This window comes from Tupaia chinensis, unplaced genomic scaffold (genome assembly GCF_000334495.1).
Source record: "Tupaia chinensis unplaced genomic scaffold, TupChi_1.0 Scaffold000173_1, whole genome shotgun sequence".
Classification (NCBI taxonomy): domain Eukaryota; kingdom Metazoa; phylum Chordata; class Mammalia; order Scandentia; family Tupaiidae; genus Tupaia; species Tupaia belangeri.
Window position 1 is genome coordinate 1,384,466 of NW_006159648.1, and position 19,456 is coordinate 1,403,921.

The window sequence follows — 19,456 nt, forward strand, 5'->3', positions numbered from 1 at the left end:
CTTCTTACCAGCAAAAGGATCAAAAGGATAAAATAAAAATTAAATGAAATTCACAATTGTTGAGTCATAAAGTGGTTATCACATGCCAACTCTTGTTCTGGGTGATACATATTTTTATGTCTTGTATGTAATTTAGAGTTACAGATTTTAATTCATGCACGCAGTGTTTATGTACACAGGAATTATAATAAGTATCATACAGATAGGCAGCTGAGACAGCTATGGTGTCAAGTGACTTGCACAATGTCACAATATTTCTAGAATTAGTAACTGAAATCGGGTAGTCTGGCTCCAGAATCTTTGGCCTTAACTATTGTGCTCTCAATAGTAATATCAAAGAAATCTGACAAATTTGTTTATAATCAAGATGAGTATTTCAGAAAGATTTGGGGTTTTGTTTTGACAATATGAAGCTTACTGGTACATTTTTCAGTAAACTACGTTTTTAATATTACCTTCAGAAATGTGTTACATGGGGCCCAGAACGTGGTGTGGTTGGAGCACTGGACTCCTACATGGCTGATTGCGGTTTTAGTCTGAGATCTGGCAGCTCAAAACTCATGCTGGGAATGTGTGCATGTGTGCCCAAAATCTGGAGAGGAGAAGGAACTGCAGCATGGCCATCTCCCTTGGGGGAGTGATTTCTCTCTTTCTCTCTGTCTCTCTCTGATGAACAAACACATGCACCCTATAACAAAACAAAACAAAGCAAAGGAAAGCAAAACAAATAAGAAACACCTCTCCAAAAAAGTATTATATGTTATACTTAAAATCTGAAATTATTAAAAACATATATTAATCACTAGAACAGAAAAAAAGAAAAGAGTAGAAAGAACGAAAGCAACACAAATAGTAAGAACTACTACTTGATTGATCAATTTGAAAGGTGCCGACTGTCGAGGAGAGCCTCTTCGAATCTGGGTCTTTTCTTCAGTATTTTGACTTTCTAGGAAAAATCTGGGGCTACTCTATGCCTTAGTGGTTACAGTGTCTGTATCCCACATGGCCAAGTATGTGGTTCAATTCAAAACCTGGCAGCTTGAAAACACACTGGGCCCATGTTTGCACATGTCTAAAATACAAGAGGAGAATGGAGGAAAGAGGATTATTGCATGCCCATCTCTTCTGGGGACTACTTCCTCATTCCGCATGTCCTTTCTCTGGCAAGTGCACACTCCTCATAACAAGTTAAAAAAATATATTCAAGAAATCTGGGGGCCGGCAGGTGGTGTGGTGGTTAAAAGTTCTGGATTCCCACATGGCCAACTGCAGTTCGAGTCCCAGACCTGGTGGCTTGCTTTCTCACTTTCCCCTACTCTCTTTCTTTGTCACTCTTTGGTCAAATTAAAATAATAATAATAATAATAATAATAATAATAACAAATGGAAATAAATACATACTTTAAAAAAGAAAGAAATATGTGCAGACATTAAGAGGAGGCAAATCTACCTGTTTGGTTCTGTCAAAACGATTTTTTTAGTGCTTAAGTTTTTAATAGCTCACATAACACATTTCACATCCTTAAGCAAGATTCTTCATCTTAATAGGTGTTACATGCTTTATTTAATAGTCTACCCTCATTTCTGTCTCAGAGCTTTATGTATCAGTGCATAGTCTGTAAACCTGTGTTGAATGAATGCATGATGTTGGAGCTGCATTACAGTTCTATTTGTATTCATATGCTTGGGTAAAATAAGCTGTTTAGACTACCATGAAGGAGGCTTTATTTGAGGCTCATTTATACAGTAGTCTAAATTGTGATTTAGGAAATACCCTGCCTAGATTTTAAGTATCAAGATTTTAGACAAACATCCTTTGTTGTTGCTGTTGTTTTAAAAAGTGCCTTAGGGCATGTATACTCACCAGAGAGTCAGAGACAGACAGAGTGAAAGGGAAAGTGAAAAATCACCCCCCAGAGGGGATTGCCACACCACTATCCCTTCTCCTCCATTTTCCTCCCAGGATCATGGGTACACACACACACACACACACACACACACACACACACACACACTCCTGACATGAATTCCAAGCCACTGGGCCCAGGACTCAAACCATGGTTGGTCATGTGGGAGTCCAACGACATAACCCTTATGCCGTAGGCTGGCTCCAAGAGTGACCTCTTTGGTAAATGAAGAATCTGTGATGCTAACGGATCTTACAAAAAACAATTAGAAAAGTAATGTAGTTAATATGTAAAATAATTTCATAATATCATACTTGGAAATGAAAATGTGGCACATACACATTTTTCTGTTTTATTCTTAGTGATAATCATTAATGAACATATTTTACTATTCTAATGTTAATAAAAATTATATTTGTGGGATCAGCCCATGTGGTAGCTTGAGAAACATTCTGGGTCCATGCACTTGTGTGCCCAGAATCCTGAAAGGTGGGAGAGATATAGGAAAAGGGCTTCCAGGGTGACCACCCCTGCGTCATGGGGATGCTTTCTTACTTCCCCTCTCCCTCTGTTTCTCTCTGGTGAGTGCACATGCCTTTTGGCAAGAAATTTAAAAAAATATATTTATTTGTGGAAAATGCTTATACAAAGTAAATCAAATTTCTGTACATAGAGTAAAATTAATATATTTAAGTGAATTTGTTTGGCAGACCATTTGCGAGCAAAATACTTTGGCCGTATATACATTTAAAAAGTTTTTAAGATTATATTTATATTGCATATGATGCTTATGTTTCTTAAAATGAAGGGAGGGATAATACAGATGTCTTAGGCAAGAAATAAACTTTCAAAGAATTGAGATAAAAATACCTGAATTGAGGTGGTGTGGTCATTAAGGTGCTGAACTCCCACATAGCTGATGGTGGCTCAAGTCCCAGACCTGGCAGCTTCCTTTCTCACTTTCTCTTTTGTCTCTCTCTGGTGAGCACACACGCCTTATAGCAAAGTTTTTAAATAAATAATAATAATAATGATAAATAAAATGAAGTAAATAACTCAAAAAAAAAAAACCTGGATTTGATAACCCATGTTTTTCTTTTTTTTTCTTTTCCAGGTCTCATATTTGGGATATTGGCATTTCTGTTTTTGAGACATTTTTGTTTTGCTTTTTGAGTCTTTTTTAATTTTTTTTTTTTTTTTGGTAAAAAAATCAGTGGTCTTGGAAAACAGAAGACTTACCAGGAGTACACTTATTTTTGTCACGTTTGAAACACTTGCTCTTGAGGAACTTTCACGTCCGCGTGCACAGCCATGTGGCCATCACAGCTCCTAATCGTCATGGTGCTCTTGGCTCCTGTCGCTCATGGTAAGAACTTTAGTTGGCTTTCTGTGCGGTGCTTCAGGTCATCCCAATTGCACACCCCGGAGCCTGTCTTTGAAATCTGTGCAATGAGGTTTCGTAACCCTTATTTACCATATAGTAATATGAATATGTTAGAAGACCATAGTCTATGCTTTAAGCTGTACTAATCATTCAATTGGACTTCTCAAAGTGCCTATTGAAATGTACTTACAACCGAAGGGTTTTTAAAGAACTGTTGAACGATTTCCTCTTGGTTTTTACCACACTTATGAAAAAATTAGCCAAATTATTAATTATATCATTGATCATAATTTTTTTATCTAACTTTATTTATAGAAATCTCCAAAAAGATCTGCTTTCCCAAAGCAAGTTATATATTTTTTGAGTGTTTACTACTCTATATAATCTTGACTGCACAAAATGCAAACAATCTCTCATTAAAGGAAAATTGTTTTTGTCATATGTCTTTCGAGGAAAACTTTTAAAATGAAAGAATAAAAGTAAAATGGCAACAAATGAAAAACTTACTGAAGCCAGTGACAAAATAATATGTGTATATGTTTTCACTTTTTAGAAAGAAAGGTAATTTTATAAATACATACTAATATCTTCATAATAATAGACTTATAGACTGACTCTCTTCACTTAGACATCCTGGTATTTACAGCACAAATATAGTTAGTAATGATATACTTTTGAAAATGTAATCAAAGATATAATTATTCAGTGGGTAAGCAAGGCATTTATATTTTGTACAACTTAATGCAATATTCACTGAATCTTTCAAAAAAAACCTGGTAAGTTAAAGTTTCTATGTTCCACTTGCACAACTTAGTTTTCTAACAATTACCATCGGTTTTGCACTAAGACAAAACTGTTGTAATGTAGTCACTATTTCATATATTTATGGTAATTATAGTAGAAAAAAAAAGACACAGCTGTATTTTTCAGTGCTTAAGAGGTCTCAGAATATTACAGTGAAACAAGCAGCTGAGAGGAATTTTTAGCCTCCTTCAGTTCACTTTTGGGTTTTAATTGACTAGAGAAGCCCATTGTAGTTCATCAGTAATGCACTTCCAAATTTGGCTTATGTTCCTAAGTTTCAACACGAAATGCATTCTGCTACAATAAAAACTGGATTAAAAAAAATTATGCCTGTTGTAAGTTTTTCCTCTAAAGTTCCCTTGGTTTTCCGTATTTAGTTCTACCAAATTACTATAATATATAAACTGGCGATGTTGTCTTTAAGGGAAAGTAAAATCTTACCTATATAACCACCATGCAAATTTGTGAAATATTTCAAAATGTTTTCTTAATTCATATCCTGATGCAGCATCTTATACATTCACATATATGGGCACATATAACATACCATGAGATGGGACAATAAAATAATGATATCACTTTAAACAACTGTTTTAACCTGTAACTAATGGTTATTCAAATCAGATTTTTAATATTGTAAAAATACCTCCCGCAGAAGGCTATTTTGAGGATTAAATAAATAGCGTTTGTAAAGAATTCAACATTATGCGTGACAAACAGTGCTCAAACACGTTAATTTCCTTCATCATAGGATCAATCCCTCTGGCTTTTTTTCGTTTCAGTAAATTATAACAAACAGGAATTATTTGGCCATCAAAACTCTTTCACCTGATGTTGATGCTAAGAAAAAAAAATTACAAGCTGTTTTATCTGGTGTTGATACTAAGAGAAAAAATTATACACACACGCACACAATTCATGTTTAAAAGATCAGTCTAAAATTACCCTTTCGAGGAAGATAGGTTAAACGTAGAAATAAACACTCTAAGAAAGATCCCCTTCTCAAAGCTAAAATTTCCATTCTTCCCCAACTGCCCCTTGCTATATATATCAATGCAATGATTGCGAAGCCATAGTTTGTAGGTCTTGGTTTGAAACCTTGTAGATTGTATTGAACACACAGAATCTCTCAAAGTAGCTTTGAAGCTTTTAAAAACCCCTAACACAGTGATAAGCCACTTAGAAAGATTGACCTGGGCTATAAAATTATTTTGAACTAAAAACGAAAGTCATTCTTTCCTTTCTACATGTACTAATTAATATGACCTTGGGGTTTTAAACCATAAGAGACAAAATAATACGGAAGCATTATGCTTATAAATTGGATCCTTATTATCGTCTATGGTGTTCTAAACCTTTGCACCATAGAAAAAGTATTAGTTTTGTCTGCCTTCTATAGAAGGCCTTCTCTTTTGCCTTTGTGACACCACCTTTGACTTGTGAATGAAGGACTTTATAAACAGACTTTTGCAACTGGATGTGCTTATAATAGAGGAATGCACCTTTGATCAAGGGCTGAAATATAATAGGACAGGAATTTTTAGCGTTCCCATCAATCCTGGCTTAAAGGAATAGTGCAAAACTGGAAACCTTAGATGACTGAGATAGAACCTATGCTGCAGTTAGAGAAGTCCTTTTCTTTTCAACATCCTCTGGCGGTAACTCCTCGCCTGCTGTTTGTGGAGATGCCTGCCTTTTATTTGCCATCCTGACCACTGGGAATGAAGTTTTCTGGGTCATGACCTGGATTGCTGTTCCTTTCCAAGAGCAAATAATAATGAATACTACTGATTTTAGAGCCATGAACTTTAGATGTGTTGGTTCAGTTAATCCTTAGAACTATTTCATGGATTTATTATTATCATCTGTTGTTATTATCATCATTATGTTTTTATAGATAAAAAATGAGGGTATTTAGTTAGAGTAGGTGAACTCAGGTTACACAGCTATTACGTGACCTAGGATGATTTTTAAATCAAGAACCCAGCTTCTTGAGCTCTTGTCTTATTGCCAGTAGATATTCAATTACTATGGACGCCATTCATCTCTATCTCGTATCTCTTCTCAATTCTCCCAGTGCTAACTACCTGACTCTTCCATGGTCTTGGGCTAGGGCAAACTGGGTTTTGAAATTTGCAAATCTGAGATACAATTCCAGTTCTTTCACCTACTAGCTCTGTGACCCTGTTTCTTAGTAAACTAGTTAATAATATCATTTATCACCCACTACAACCCAGAAAACTACAAGATGCTGAGTATGGCAGTGAACGAAAGACTTGTATTTCTTTCCTCAAGGAGCTTACAGTAACTTAAACATTTGTAAGGCTATTTTTCCTCTGCAAGAATGAACATTTATTCCTTGCAGGATTATTTTAAGAAATGGATAGGATAATATATGTATAACTTCTAACATAATGCTTGGCATTTGGTAAATGCTCCAATAAAAAAATAATCCTATTCCTTATCTTGAAATAGAGCTAAACCTCTGAGCATTAGGTAAGGAAAATGCATAATTATCCTTATTCTGAAAATGGAAAGGAATCTTTTCTACTTAAACCTCAGTATTCCAGTTTTGTTAGATATTTGTTAATATTAGAATCTAAACAAAATTATTATAAATCTTAATAATTAAAATCTTTTGCTAATACGTAGGAATGCTTAACTCACCCTAATTGTTAGTATATAATCATCAGTGATGTATTAATATATTTATGAGATCTTTACATAGATTCAATCAGAAACTAAGCTCATTGCATAAGCACACACATATGCACAATTTTTAAAATTCGGAAATGTCTCTGGTTTTATGTTTATCTGTCCATATTCTATGTCTTTGTGTATTTCTTTGTATTTCTCTTTTTCTGTTTCCCATAACTGTGTCCCTTTCCTATAGAGCTATAACACCCTTATCTATAATGTAGTAAGACCTGGCAGAGTAAGGAAAACCAGCCAAGGCAGATGGCTGGTTCTTTGCTGGGCCCCACTGTTGGTTACACAAAGATAAAGGATTCCTTTTGTTGTTGGTATGGTTGGGATCAAGGGAAAAGAAGGAAATTGGAGAACAATAACCCAGCGATAACGTGGGACCTGGGCTCAATCTGTCAGTGAAAAAATATCAAGGTGCAGTGTGAGACCTTGGGCTAGAGGGTCTTTTCCTGAAAGTTAACTTCACCTAAGCCCCAAAGGATTGGGAGTTCAGAAGGTGATTATGGTGCATAAATATTTCCACTATATTTCTGCTTAATTAAACCACGTTCCAATGAAGAAAGGTAGAAATCAGGACCATTCACACCTACTATGAGTTAAGGGGAGCAGTATGTTTTAGTAACATCTCCTCAGAAAACAACAGGATTTAAAAAATATCTTGTAGAAGCACCTTTTGCATGCTTACTTTGTAAACCTTTTTTATTGTTGTTACAGTTATGTATGTATTTATAGATTCGTGAATTTATGGCTAATCAGCTCTCTGTTACCTTGAGTAATTTATTTATTATGAACAGTTCTTAGTAGGGACAAAGCAATGGTCAGATGCATATACATAGTGTTTATCTGTATTCATGTAATTTTCATAGTACTAGCAGTCTATTTTTTGTAGTTATAATACTTCTTAATGTGTCAGTGGCTTAAAACATGCCCATATATTTTAAAATTTCTGAATAAAATATGAATCTTGAAAAAGTACTAAATTTCATTTTATTGCCTAACAAATTAGGTATCCAGGTTGAATATCCTTAATCAGAGAATCCAAAACCAAAATGATCCAAAATTCAAAACCTTTTGAGAAACAGATGACATAATGCCACAAGTGGAAAATACACACCTGACCTCACGTAACAGGTCTCAGTCTAGACTCTGTAATGTAAAGGTGGTGCATGAATTGCCTTCAGGCTACATCTATACAGAGTATATGAACCTAAATGAATTTTGTGTTTCACCTTGGATTGCATTCCCAAGATATCTCATTATGTATGGTCAAATATTCCAAAATAGAAAAAAAAAAATTAAAACCTAAACCACTCTCGTCTCTGGCATTTTGGTGAGGGATACTCAACCTGTAAATTCTTTCAATGAAGACATGTCTATTAGTTGTGACAGACTAAAGCCTGCTTACCTTTGGTATTTTGAGAAATTAATCATCCTTGAAATGTTTATAATGTTTGCCAGCTGAGGTAATTTGTAATTTTTGCAGTCGTATAGCTATTTTTATGGTCAAGCGATTTAGACAGAAAAATCTGTGTCGTGGCGATGATGTATGGACGTTATTGGTAACACATCCAACACCATCCACATTAGCCCGTTGGTGCCAGATTTCAAAATGCCTATTTCCGAAGTTAATTGCACAGTCCCTAATATCACCATGTAAACAAACAAATGCATGACTGATAGCTTTGTTTTGTAAGAATTTGTCTAACACCCTTCTCAAACATCCCATATGCAGGTTGGCGATTGAAAAAGTATTCTCATAAGACCTTTGTACTTTAAAACATTTTCTCTGTGAATTTTGTTGTTTTGGTGCCCTTGGGTAATATGTACACATTACCATAAAATAGTATTGTCCTATGTTTAGATTTTATATATTGTGAGTATTTGAGGGGTTTGGAATGCTTCATTTTATTATTTTTAAAATTTTTTCAACCTGGAGGTGAATTATCGCCATAAGGTAGATGTTATACACTTACTGCTGAGTGAATTTTAAAATATTTGAATTTATATTGTAAAGTCGTTGTGTGTTTTCTTCTTGGTGTTAGCATTAAATGAGAAACACTTAAAAAGCAAAGTGAAAAAGAATTCTAGGAAGGCTTTTGCTTAACTTAACATAAAATACGTATTATAAAACTATGGTAATTGAAAGTAAAACCCCCAAATAATAAGGCCTGTTGATCAGTTTTTACAATGAGATCCCTGGGACTACAGTGCAGTTGATCTTTGTTTTGCAAAATGACAGAAATGGCTCTTCAGAAAATCAGGTGTCTAGGATAACAAGTAGTCAAACAGGCTTAAACCGCTTTGTGTGTGTGTGTGTGTGTGTGTGTGTGTGTGTGTGCGTGCGCGTGTGTTTCAAGTTATAGACTATAAAACTTCTGAAAGAAGAAGAGTGTTAGGTAATTTCACTAGGCTGAGGCCATAGGAAGTCTACAAAATTACTAATGGCATCAAGAGAATAGTTTCTTGGGGCCAGCAGGTGACTGGTGGTTAAGGCACTGGACTTCTCCATGGCTGTGAGTGACTATGGTTTGAGTCCTGGACCTCACAGCTTGAACAATCACACTGGGCATGTGTGCTTGCCTGTCCAAAATCCCAGGAGAACGGGGGCAAAGGGATTACAGTGTGGCCATCCCCCACTGGGGGGGGAATGATTTCTCGCTTTTCCTCTCTTTGTCTCTCTTCAGCAATCACACGTGTCCTGTGGCAAAACCCTAAAAAAGATAAAAGAAGTTTCTTTTTCATGAAACATTCCAAGTGATATTTCTTTTTTTTTTGGAGAGGTTTTTGCCATAGGGCGGGTGTGCTCGCCAGATAGACAGAGAGAAACAGAGAGACAGAAAGCGAGAAATCACCCCCCAGGGGGGGAATGGCCATGCCACAATCCCTTCTCCATTCTCCTCTCAGGATCTTGGGCATGCTCGCACATGCGCCCGGTGTGAGTTTTAAGCCACCGGGTCTAGGACACGAACCGTGGTCAACTACGTGGGAGCCCAGTGACATAGCCATTACGCCAACTGCTGGTCCCCCAAGTGATATTTCTGGTTAAGATGTTGGAGGGTGAGGTAATGGATCAGATGTTCTTCAAAGTCCCAGTCTTAATTCTTGAAGACTTCCAAAGTCCTTCTGATGGTCATGGCCATTGTAGTTCACAGGAAGGGGCAGGGCATGGTGGGGGTTCTAACAGAAGGTTCCTATAGGTAGGCTTAATACCCTACCCTTTGCTTCTGCTCTCATTTCTGTTTATAAAACACAGTCTAATGGCCATACCTACAAAGGTATCTGAAGAAATAGAGTCTCCTTTTGATAAAGGAGACATTCATTTGCAAAAGATACCATGTGGTTTTAAAAAAGAGAGACAACTGTATCTATTGCAGCAATATATTTTAATGTATAATGGACGATCTTTTTAATAGCTTTGTTGAGATAGATTTCACAGACCATAAAACTCACCCATTTAAAGTGTACAGTTCAGTGGATTTTATTCCATGAGCAATTGTGCAGCCATCAGCCCAGTCAATTGTAATATTATCAGTACCCCCAAAATACTTCCTACTTATTAGCAGTCCCACCTGGTCCCCCATCCCAACCCTTAGCAACCCTTGTCTGCTTTCTGTCTCTATGGACTTGCCTCTTTGGGACATTTTCTATAAATAGAATTGTGTAATATGTGACATTTTTATGGGTCTGGCTTCTTTCACTCAACATAATGTTTCAAAAAGTAACCCATGTCCCAAATACAGGAGATTCTAATTCAGTTTTTAATTGCACAGTATCCCACTATATGAATGGACCATTTTATTTCCCAGTTGGTGGAAATTGAGGTTATTTCCACTCTTTGATGATTATGAATGGTGCCACTATAGAAATCCGTATCAGACATGTTTTGGACATCTTTTTGCTTCTCTTGGGTATACACCTAAGATTCGAATTGTGAGTCAGATGGTAAACTCTTTGCTTATTAGGCTGAGGAAATGCTAAATCGATTTCCAAAGTGGATGCAAAGTTTTATGTGGGAAACAGTAATTGAGGGTTTTCATTTCTTCCTATGCTCATATTTCCTGTCCTTTTATTTCAGCCATGCTAGGAGAGAAGTAATTTCTCATTGTGGTTTTGACTCACATTTCTCTGATGCAAAATGAGGTTGAGCGTCTATCTACACCTTGGCCGCCTGTATATTTTACTTGGAGAAATACTATTCAGTGTATTCTTTATTTTTAATTATGTTATCTTTTTATTATCAAGTTATGAGTCTTCTTTTTTTTTAAAGAATTATTTCACTTTATTTATTTAAGTTTGACCAAGGAAGTGTGGGGTGGGGGGAGAGAGAGAAAGAGAAAAAGAGAAAGCACGTTGCTAGGTCTGGTCACTCAGACCACATGCCACCTGCTGGCCTTGTAAGTGTTCTTTATAGAAATATCACTTTTAGACCAGAGGTATCATTATTAGAAGACATTTAGGGACCAGCAGATGGTGTAATGGTTATGTTGCTAAACTCCTATGGAGTTGACCAGGGTTCAAGTCTTGGACCTGTCAGTTTAAAACTCATGCCAGGCGCATGTGTGTGCATGTCCAAAATCTCAAGAGAAGAATGGAGGATAAAGGATTGCAGCATCACCATCCCCCCTGGGGGGAGTGATTTCTCACTTTCTGTCTCTCTGGCAAGCTCATGTGCCACACAGCAAAACTCATTTAGCAAAAAAAAAAAAAAAAAAAAAAAAAAGAGAGAGAGAGAGACACTTAAATGTAAGGGTTCTTTAGACTACATTTTCTTTTCTTTCCTTTTTTAAAATTTTATTTCCCAGAGGGTGCGTGCACTCTGGGGTGGGGGTGGCAAGAATTCCCTTCCCTGCCACAAGGGACATGGTTATGCCTCAATCCCTTTTCCTCTATTCCTCCCTCCTTTTGGAAATTTGGGCACACATACACATGTGCTTGGCATGTTTCTGAAGCCTCCAGATCTGTAATTGAATTGCAGAGTTGGCCATGTGGGATGCAGCTCACCTAACCACCAGGCCCCTTGCAGGCCTGGGCTGCATTTTCTAAGAGAGGCATTTTGCCTCAATTTAGCTACTTAAATCTTACCTATCTTACTTATTTGGAATCACATATCATTTTCCCCTCCTTATCTCCCACCTACCCTTTCCCTCCATATTTGATTTCTGAAAGTAATTCATTAATTCAGGTATTTGTGTTGATAAGAGAGACTCATCAATAGCAATGATGGAGCCTTCATTTTGATAGCAGAACTACATAAAGGCAAATTATGGAGAAATTTGCTAAGTAATTTATTAGGTCCTCCTATTAGTTTCCAATTACTCTTACCTAAGAAAATGAGAAAGAACAGGAAACTATAATCACAGAGGCACAGAAAGTTTCCAGTTTGAACCCAGTCTAAATTCTTGTTCCTCCAGAATTTTACAAATACTCTTATTTAGGTTTTTTGGTTTCTTTACTAAAATTAAAATTTAAATACTGGATTTTTTTTTTTGAGCGGTTTTTGCTATAGGGTGCATGCACTCGCCAGGATGACAGAGAGAGACAGAGAGACAGAAAGTGAGAAATCACCCCCCAGGGGGGATGGCCATGCCACAATCCCTTCCCCTCCATTCTCCTCTTGGGATATTGGACACGCATGCACACAGGTTTAAGCCACCAGGTCCGGGACTCAAACCGTGGTCAACTACATGGGAGTCCAGCAACACAGCCATTATGCCAACTGCTGGCTCCTATTTTTATAAACGTTTATTCTCTAATATGTACTGCAAACTACTGAATGACTCTTTAGTATGTGTTAAGGAAATTATGCATGCTGTAACTTTTTATCTCTCTGTCAGATCTACATAGTGTATATTAGTAGCCTCTGAACTCACATTGATTTTTTTTTAACTTCCTAAAGTGTGCCATCACTTGCACCCTGTATAAGGCACCCCTCCATGGTGGATGGTCATGCCACAATCCCTTCTTCTCCATTTCTCCTTTTGGGATTTTTGGGTATGGAATCCCACATATCCAGTGGGTTTTTCATGCCACCGGGTCTGGGACTCGAACCAGGCCATCAGCCATGTGGGATCCTGCTGCCTTACCACCATACCACTGGCTGGCCCACACTGCATCTTTAAGTGAACAAACAAGAAGATGGAAATCAGCCTAGAATCTGAGGCTTACTATGGCAAGAATTCTATCAAAGTCGTACTAATATAGTTCATTGGGCTTATCCGATATGACGGTTTACCATTTGGCAAGAAATGATTAGGGGAGAGCTAAGTAAATAAAATGAGCAATTTATAAATGTTGATACTGGGCAGCTCCAGGGGTTTTAGGGAACCATGGAGCATGATGTCAGCAGATTTAGAAAGTGTTGTATTATTTACATGAACCCACAAACTGAAGTTTACAACATTGTCTAATCTAAATGCTTTAGAATTCTAGTTTGCATGGTCCAATTGAATGAAGTAGAATGATCTCAAACTTTAGATCTAATTCCATTTCTGTTACTTCCAAGATACAAGACCTTAGTCAATTTAAATCACAGTTTCCTTCTTTGAGCCTGTTAACATAGCCTGCTCTTACGGAAAATTAGGCCTACTTTGTTATAGTGTGATGGTTAAATAAAGCAATGTAGAGAAAGGGCCTGGTATAATAAAACCTCACACATTTAATCCTGAGAGAATGGGATCATTAAAACATACCTTTTGGAGTTAGAACTAAAAAACAAATGACCTGGATAGTAAGCAAAACTTAAAATACAACACCATCTCGGGGTCACTTACTTTCCATAGTCTTTTTCAAAGACTGCATTGTGTACCCTTAATCCGCAAATGTGACAGTTTCTCTAATTGTGAGTCTATACATTCGTACACACATTCCATCATTATATTCAGGACTCGCCCACTGGACTGTAACTAAGTCTTTAATGAGTTACTAATGAACATCTTAAGCTTAGATCAGCATTTGAAAAAAAAAAATGGTGAAGGGTGTTGAAAAGCTATTCGGAGTGCATGTCTGTCGTTTTTAATTAGACCGTAAGCCAAATGAAATTTCCTGTCATCACTTATTCTTTCCAATTTTGAAAAAGTTGAATAGTGAGTGACAGTTAGACCCTCACTTTGATATCATTAGTTTCTTATGAAGTTACATGGGGTAAATTCAGTGAGGTAAATTAGAGAAATCATGGTTTTGATGAAATGAAAGAAAAATAATATGCAGAATTAAAATAGCATTATGCAGTGTTACATTCTTCTTGGACTCAGATGTCTTTAAAACAGATTGATTTGGTTGTTGCATTAGAGAAGAACCGATGACACGAGGAAAAGAGATGCAGATATGATTAGAGCTTGTAGGTGAAAAAACCTCTGTATTATAAAAAGAACAGTCTGCGTTTACACATTACTGATTTTCCCCAAGCTGTTAAAGATACCACAAAAGTAGTTATCATAAACACTACCTGAATTAGAACTCTTCTGTCATTCTCCCTGTAAGTCAACAATTGTGTGGACTATTTAGCAGGGATTTTTTTGTTCTCTCCCCTCCACCCCTTTTTCATAGTGAAGTTGGTAAGGCTATGCATGCCTTATGGGCACATACTTATTAATGAAGACAAAGAAATCATTTCTCAGGAAACATGGGGGGTATGATGCGCTTCCTCCAGGGAACACTACCCGATTGTTGAAAAGGAGGCCTTCCAGTTTATTCACAATAACTGGAGGTTGGGATGACTACGATGGCCCAGATACTTTACAGGTTACAGGCTCTTATTGGCAGGCTTTATGTTGTGCCTCTTGCAAACAGAAAAAATACACAGTATCAGGACCTGCAGGTAGTGTAATGGTTATGTCGGTGGACTCCCACGAAGTCGACCGCAGTTTGAGTCCCCGCTCCAGTGGCTTAAAACTCACACTGGGCACGTGTACGTGTGTGCCCAAGATCCCAAGAGGAGAATGGAGGAGAAGGAATTGCAGTGTGGCCATTCCCCCTGGGGGGTGATTTCTCACTTTCTGTCTGTCTCTGGTGAGTGCACATACCCTATAGCAAAAATCTCTCTCTGAAAAAACTTAAATGAAAAAAATACAGTTTTAGTTTTTAGAAGTAGGTGTCCAGGGCCAGCAGGTGTTATGGGTATTAAGGTGCTGTATCCTGGATTGCCAATAATGGGTCTAAGTCTTATACCTAGTTGCTTAAAAATCATGCATGGCGTGTGTATAAGTGTGCCCAAAATCCTAAGAGGAGACTATTGGAGAAGGAATTGCAGTGTGGCCATACCCCCCGGGGGATGATCTCTCTGTTTTTCTCTCTTGTCAAGTGCACACACACTACAGCAAAACCAACTATAAAAAAAAAAGTGGGTATCCAATAATAATCACACTCTTTGTATATACTCCCAACAACATTTGAGCCTATTAACACATTTGCTGTTTTTTTTTGGGGGGGGGGGATAGGTTTTTGCTATGGGGCTCAAACGCCCACCAGAAAGACAGAGAGAGACAGAGAGACAGAAAGCAAGAAATCACTGCACACCCTCATCCCCCCAAGGGGGATGGCTACGTTGCAATCCCTTCTCCTCAGTTCTCCTTTCGGTATCTTGGGCACGCGTGCATACACGCATGCGGCCTGAGTTTAAGCCACCAGGTCTGGGACTTGAACTGTGGTCGACCACATGGGAGTCCAGCACATAGCCAGTATGCCAACTGCTGGTCCCACACATCTGCTATTTTGTTATCGGGCATTTTGACATTCATTTTGTGTGCGTGAGTTGAGGAAGGATGGTGATAAAAATTTCTTACTACCATAGAAAGATAGAAAAAAAAAGTTCTCCATTTTCTCAACTATCTTCAGAGATGACAGTTATGATTAACATAGACTTGGGAGACAGACCTTCCTAACGAGACAGATCTCTGTCAAAATATGTATTTAATTTTGTTCATTATGCCCACACAAGTATAACTGGCAGTTTGATTAAGAAAGAGTTGGTTCTTTTATTTTTTTAACCATCTGGCTATGGAGCAAGCCCTCTTTAAAACTAAGAGGGACCAGCAGTTAGCGTAATCGCTATGTTGCAGGACTCCTACGTAGTCGACCGTGGTTCCCATCCTGGCCCCGGTGGCTTAAAACTCACGCCGGGCACGTGTGCGTGCGTGCCCAAGATTCTGAGAGGAGAATGGAGGAGAAGGGATTACGGCATGGTCATCCCACCTGGGGGACGATTTCTTGCTTTTTGTCTCTCTGTCTCTCTCTGTCTGGTGAGCACACGCCCCCTATAGCAAAAACCTCTCCAAAAAAAGAAAAAAAAAGAGTTGTATAGAAAGAATTTGCATTACAGTATTCTGAATGCACCACTTTTATATTATTAAAAAAAATGAGTATTTTTGAAGAGAGAGGTAAAAGAAAAGCCTAATTATTATCCAAATAATAAATGTCAAAGCTTTATTTTTGTTCCTGTGAATGTAAATCCTTTTGTATTGTGTTTACAAAGAGGCAGGGACTTTTAGTTAGAAAAGAAAACTTACTATCAAGTGTCACTCTTGTGACGATTGAGATATATAATATGTATTTTATTTCATTGGAATGAAGAAAATCAGTCTTTGTGAAAAACCAGTTTTTAATCATTGAAGTCCCTAGCAGGAAGCTTATGCTGGGTTTACTCAATTTCCCAAATTGTTCAGGTGTTGATAGCATGAGAGTACAATTCAGGCAACTGTTAGAATGAAGTAGTCACAAGTTTTCCTCTATTGATAGGATATATAAAGTGCTAGATTGGAAAGCCAGCTAAAATATCATCTTTATATTAGCCGTGGTGATGCAGGTGGTGGGGCCCTGCTGTGTGAAACAGGAGCCATATATGGGGCCCAGGTTGGGATCCTGGGTTGCCCTGACCATGCTGAGCACAACTTTATGTTCCGTGCTTGTGGCTGGCTAGGAGGCTGGTAGTGCCCTCCTGCCCCTCCAAAAGAAAGAAGGAAAATAAAAATTTTAAAAAAGAACTTTTAGAAGTTGGTTCTTTTTTTTTTTTTTGGAGAGATTATTATTATAGGGCGCATGCTCTTGCCAGAAAGACAGAGAGACTGACAGAAAGCAAGGAATCATCCCCCAGGGGGATGGCCATGCCACAATCCCTTCTCTGTTCTCCTCTCAGGATCTTGGACATGTACGCACATGTGCCTGGTGTGAGTTTAAGTCACCAGGTCTAGGACTCGAACCACGATAGAGTACGTGAGAGTCCAGTGATACAGCCATTACGCTAACTGCTGGGTCCCCCCCCCCACGTTTGTTTAGACGTGTATAATAAGCAATTTTTTTTTTTTTGGAGAGGTTTTTGCTATATGGCACATGCGCTCGCCAGACAGACAGAGAGAGACATAGAGACAGAAAGCGAGAAATCACCCCCCAGGGAGGATGGTCACGCCGCAGTCCCTTCTCCATTCTCCTCTCGGGATCTTGGGCACGCACGCACACGCGCCTGGCGTGAGTTTTAAGTCACCGGGTCCAGGACGCGAACCACGATCGACTACGTGGGAGTCCAGCGACATAGCCATTACGCTAACTGCTGGTTCCCCCCCCCCATTTTTTTAAGAAGTATAAATTATTTCCCTTTTGGTGTGTTCACATGTTTGACTACTCTCGCTGTGCTCAGCATGTCTCAGCGTTTATGATTTCCTTGCTCAGTCTTCTGGCAAATGTTTATCAGTTTCATTTTACTGTAGCAAGCTATATTGTAGAGGAAAAGGGCGAGGGAGCCCATCTAAGCGTTTCGCTTACCTATATAGAGCAGGACAACATTCCATGCACTTACTTCAGTCCAGGGATTAAACCTGTTGCATTATATTGAAAATATCCAAATATCTTAGGAAAGTTGCTTCTTCACAAGAGGACAATATCTTGCCATAGGGCGGGTGCCACCATGCCCAAGTGGACAATATCTTGATATTGAGCTATTTTCTTTCTTTTTCTTTCTTTTTTTTTTTTTGGAGAGGTTTTTGCTATAGGGTGCGTGCGCTCGCCAGTCAGACAGAGAGACAGAAAGCAGGAAATCACCCCCCGGGGGGATGGCCACGCCACAATCCCTTCTTCTCCGTTCTCCTCTCAGGATCTTGGGCACGCACGCACACGCGCCCGGCGTGAGTTTAAGCCACCGGGTCCGGGACTCGAACCGCGGTCAACTACGTGGGAGTCCAGCGACATAGCCATTACACTAACTACTAGTCCCGATACTGAGCTATTTTCTTAAAAGATCTGTCACTGAAACAATTTTCTTTTTTTTTGTTAGAACTTTCGTATTGCCCTTCCCACCTGATGATAGCCTTAGTTAGGTCATCGAATTGGAAAATTTATGACTATTGTTGGAGATTAGTACCTAGTCTTTAAAAAAAAAAAAAAGCAGTTATGGCATATGACTTAGGAAGAAATGGGGAAAGAAGTTACTTTTTCTGTGCCCAAAGAGAAGGTGTTGGGGAAATAGAGCTTTCAGGTGTGCAGGAAGAAGTGCAATTGGAAAAAGTGCCTTCATTTACAAGAAAATGAAAGTAATAGACTCCCACTGTCTTGCCTCAGTTTCCCCCTACTCCCATATGAAGAGTCTTTAAATAGTTCATAGAAAACATGTATTATGGGGGCTAGCAGAGGGCGTGACAGTTATGTCACTGGACTCCCGTATGACCAACCACTGTTTAAGTCCTGTTGGCAGTGACTTGAAACTCACACCTTATGTGTGTGTGTGCCCAAGATCCCAGGAGGAGAATGGAGGAGAAAGGATTGTGGTGTGGCCATTACCCCTGAGGGGATGTTTTCTCACTTCTCACTGTCTCTGACTCCTCTCCCCAAAACACATGCCATAAGGCAAAAAGTTCTTAAAAAAAAAAAAAAGGAAAGAAAATATATATTATGAAAAACTATGCATGGATTTCAAAATGTTGTGCACCAAAATAAAATTGCTCTCTAATTCCATTGCTCTATAGACTTCTTTGAAGTATTCCCATATATATGTTGCACTGAAATAGGATTAGACATTTGATATTAACCATTTGCTGTTGTAACTATTTCAATATAATATCCAGCATTTACATCGTACTTTCCAGTGAGTTGAACAGTTTTGCCTGCAATAGCTTAGTGAATATTCATCAATGAGTCCTATGTAGTAGTATTAGTCATTTTAAGGTGAAAAAGTAGAATCGGCACCACCAATCTAATAATGAAATGACATATTTCACATACTTGTTAGAGAAATTCAAATCTAAATTTCTTAACGGTCTTGTGGGGGTTGTCCCATAGACGTTTTCATAACCTACAGAGAGCATTTGCATTATTTAGCAGGCCTGTGATTCAAATTGGAAATAAAGCAATCAAAATAGCATTTAAGATGGAGATAGAATGTAATAAAAGAAGTAAAATTGTAGAAATCTTTATTTAGTGAAGAAAGCAATATTGTATTTGCTGAGACCTTGAAATGAAAATGAAATGCAAAATTTTATGAGCATTTTCATTGAGTAGAAGGGAAATATGAAAGTTAATTTTATATAAATAGATACACACACATACACACACAAATTATTAGTAACATGGGAAGAGTGATATTAGAAAATGATGAAATTCTGATTATAACTTCTTTACATAAAGCTTGGGAGACTTTTTTAGCAGGGTGCTACACTTAAGACTTTTCTGTAGG

At 38.0% G+C, this 19,456-nt stretch overlaps 1 protein-coding gene across 10 annotated transcripts in view; it reads left to right on the forward strand.

Annotated features, from left to right (window-relative positions):
* Positions 1-3,116: 3,116 nt before the first annotated feature.
* Positions 3,117-19,456, forward strand: part of ADGRL3 (adhesion G protein-coupled receptor L3) — a 609,531-nt gene continuing 593,191 nt past the window's right edge. For all 10 annotated transcript variants that reach the window (XM_006146256.3, XM_006146257.3, XM_014586938.2 and 7 more), the window contains exon 1: positions 3,117-3,273. In XM_006146256.3, coding sequence (XP_006146318.1) covers positions 3,219-3,273 — 55 coding nt within the window. In that variant the 5' untranslated portion in view covers positions 3,117-3,218. The remainder of the gene's footprint in view (positions 3,274-19,456) is intronic.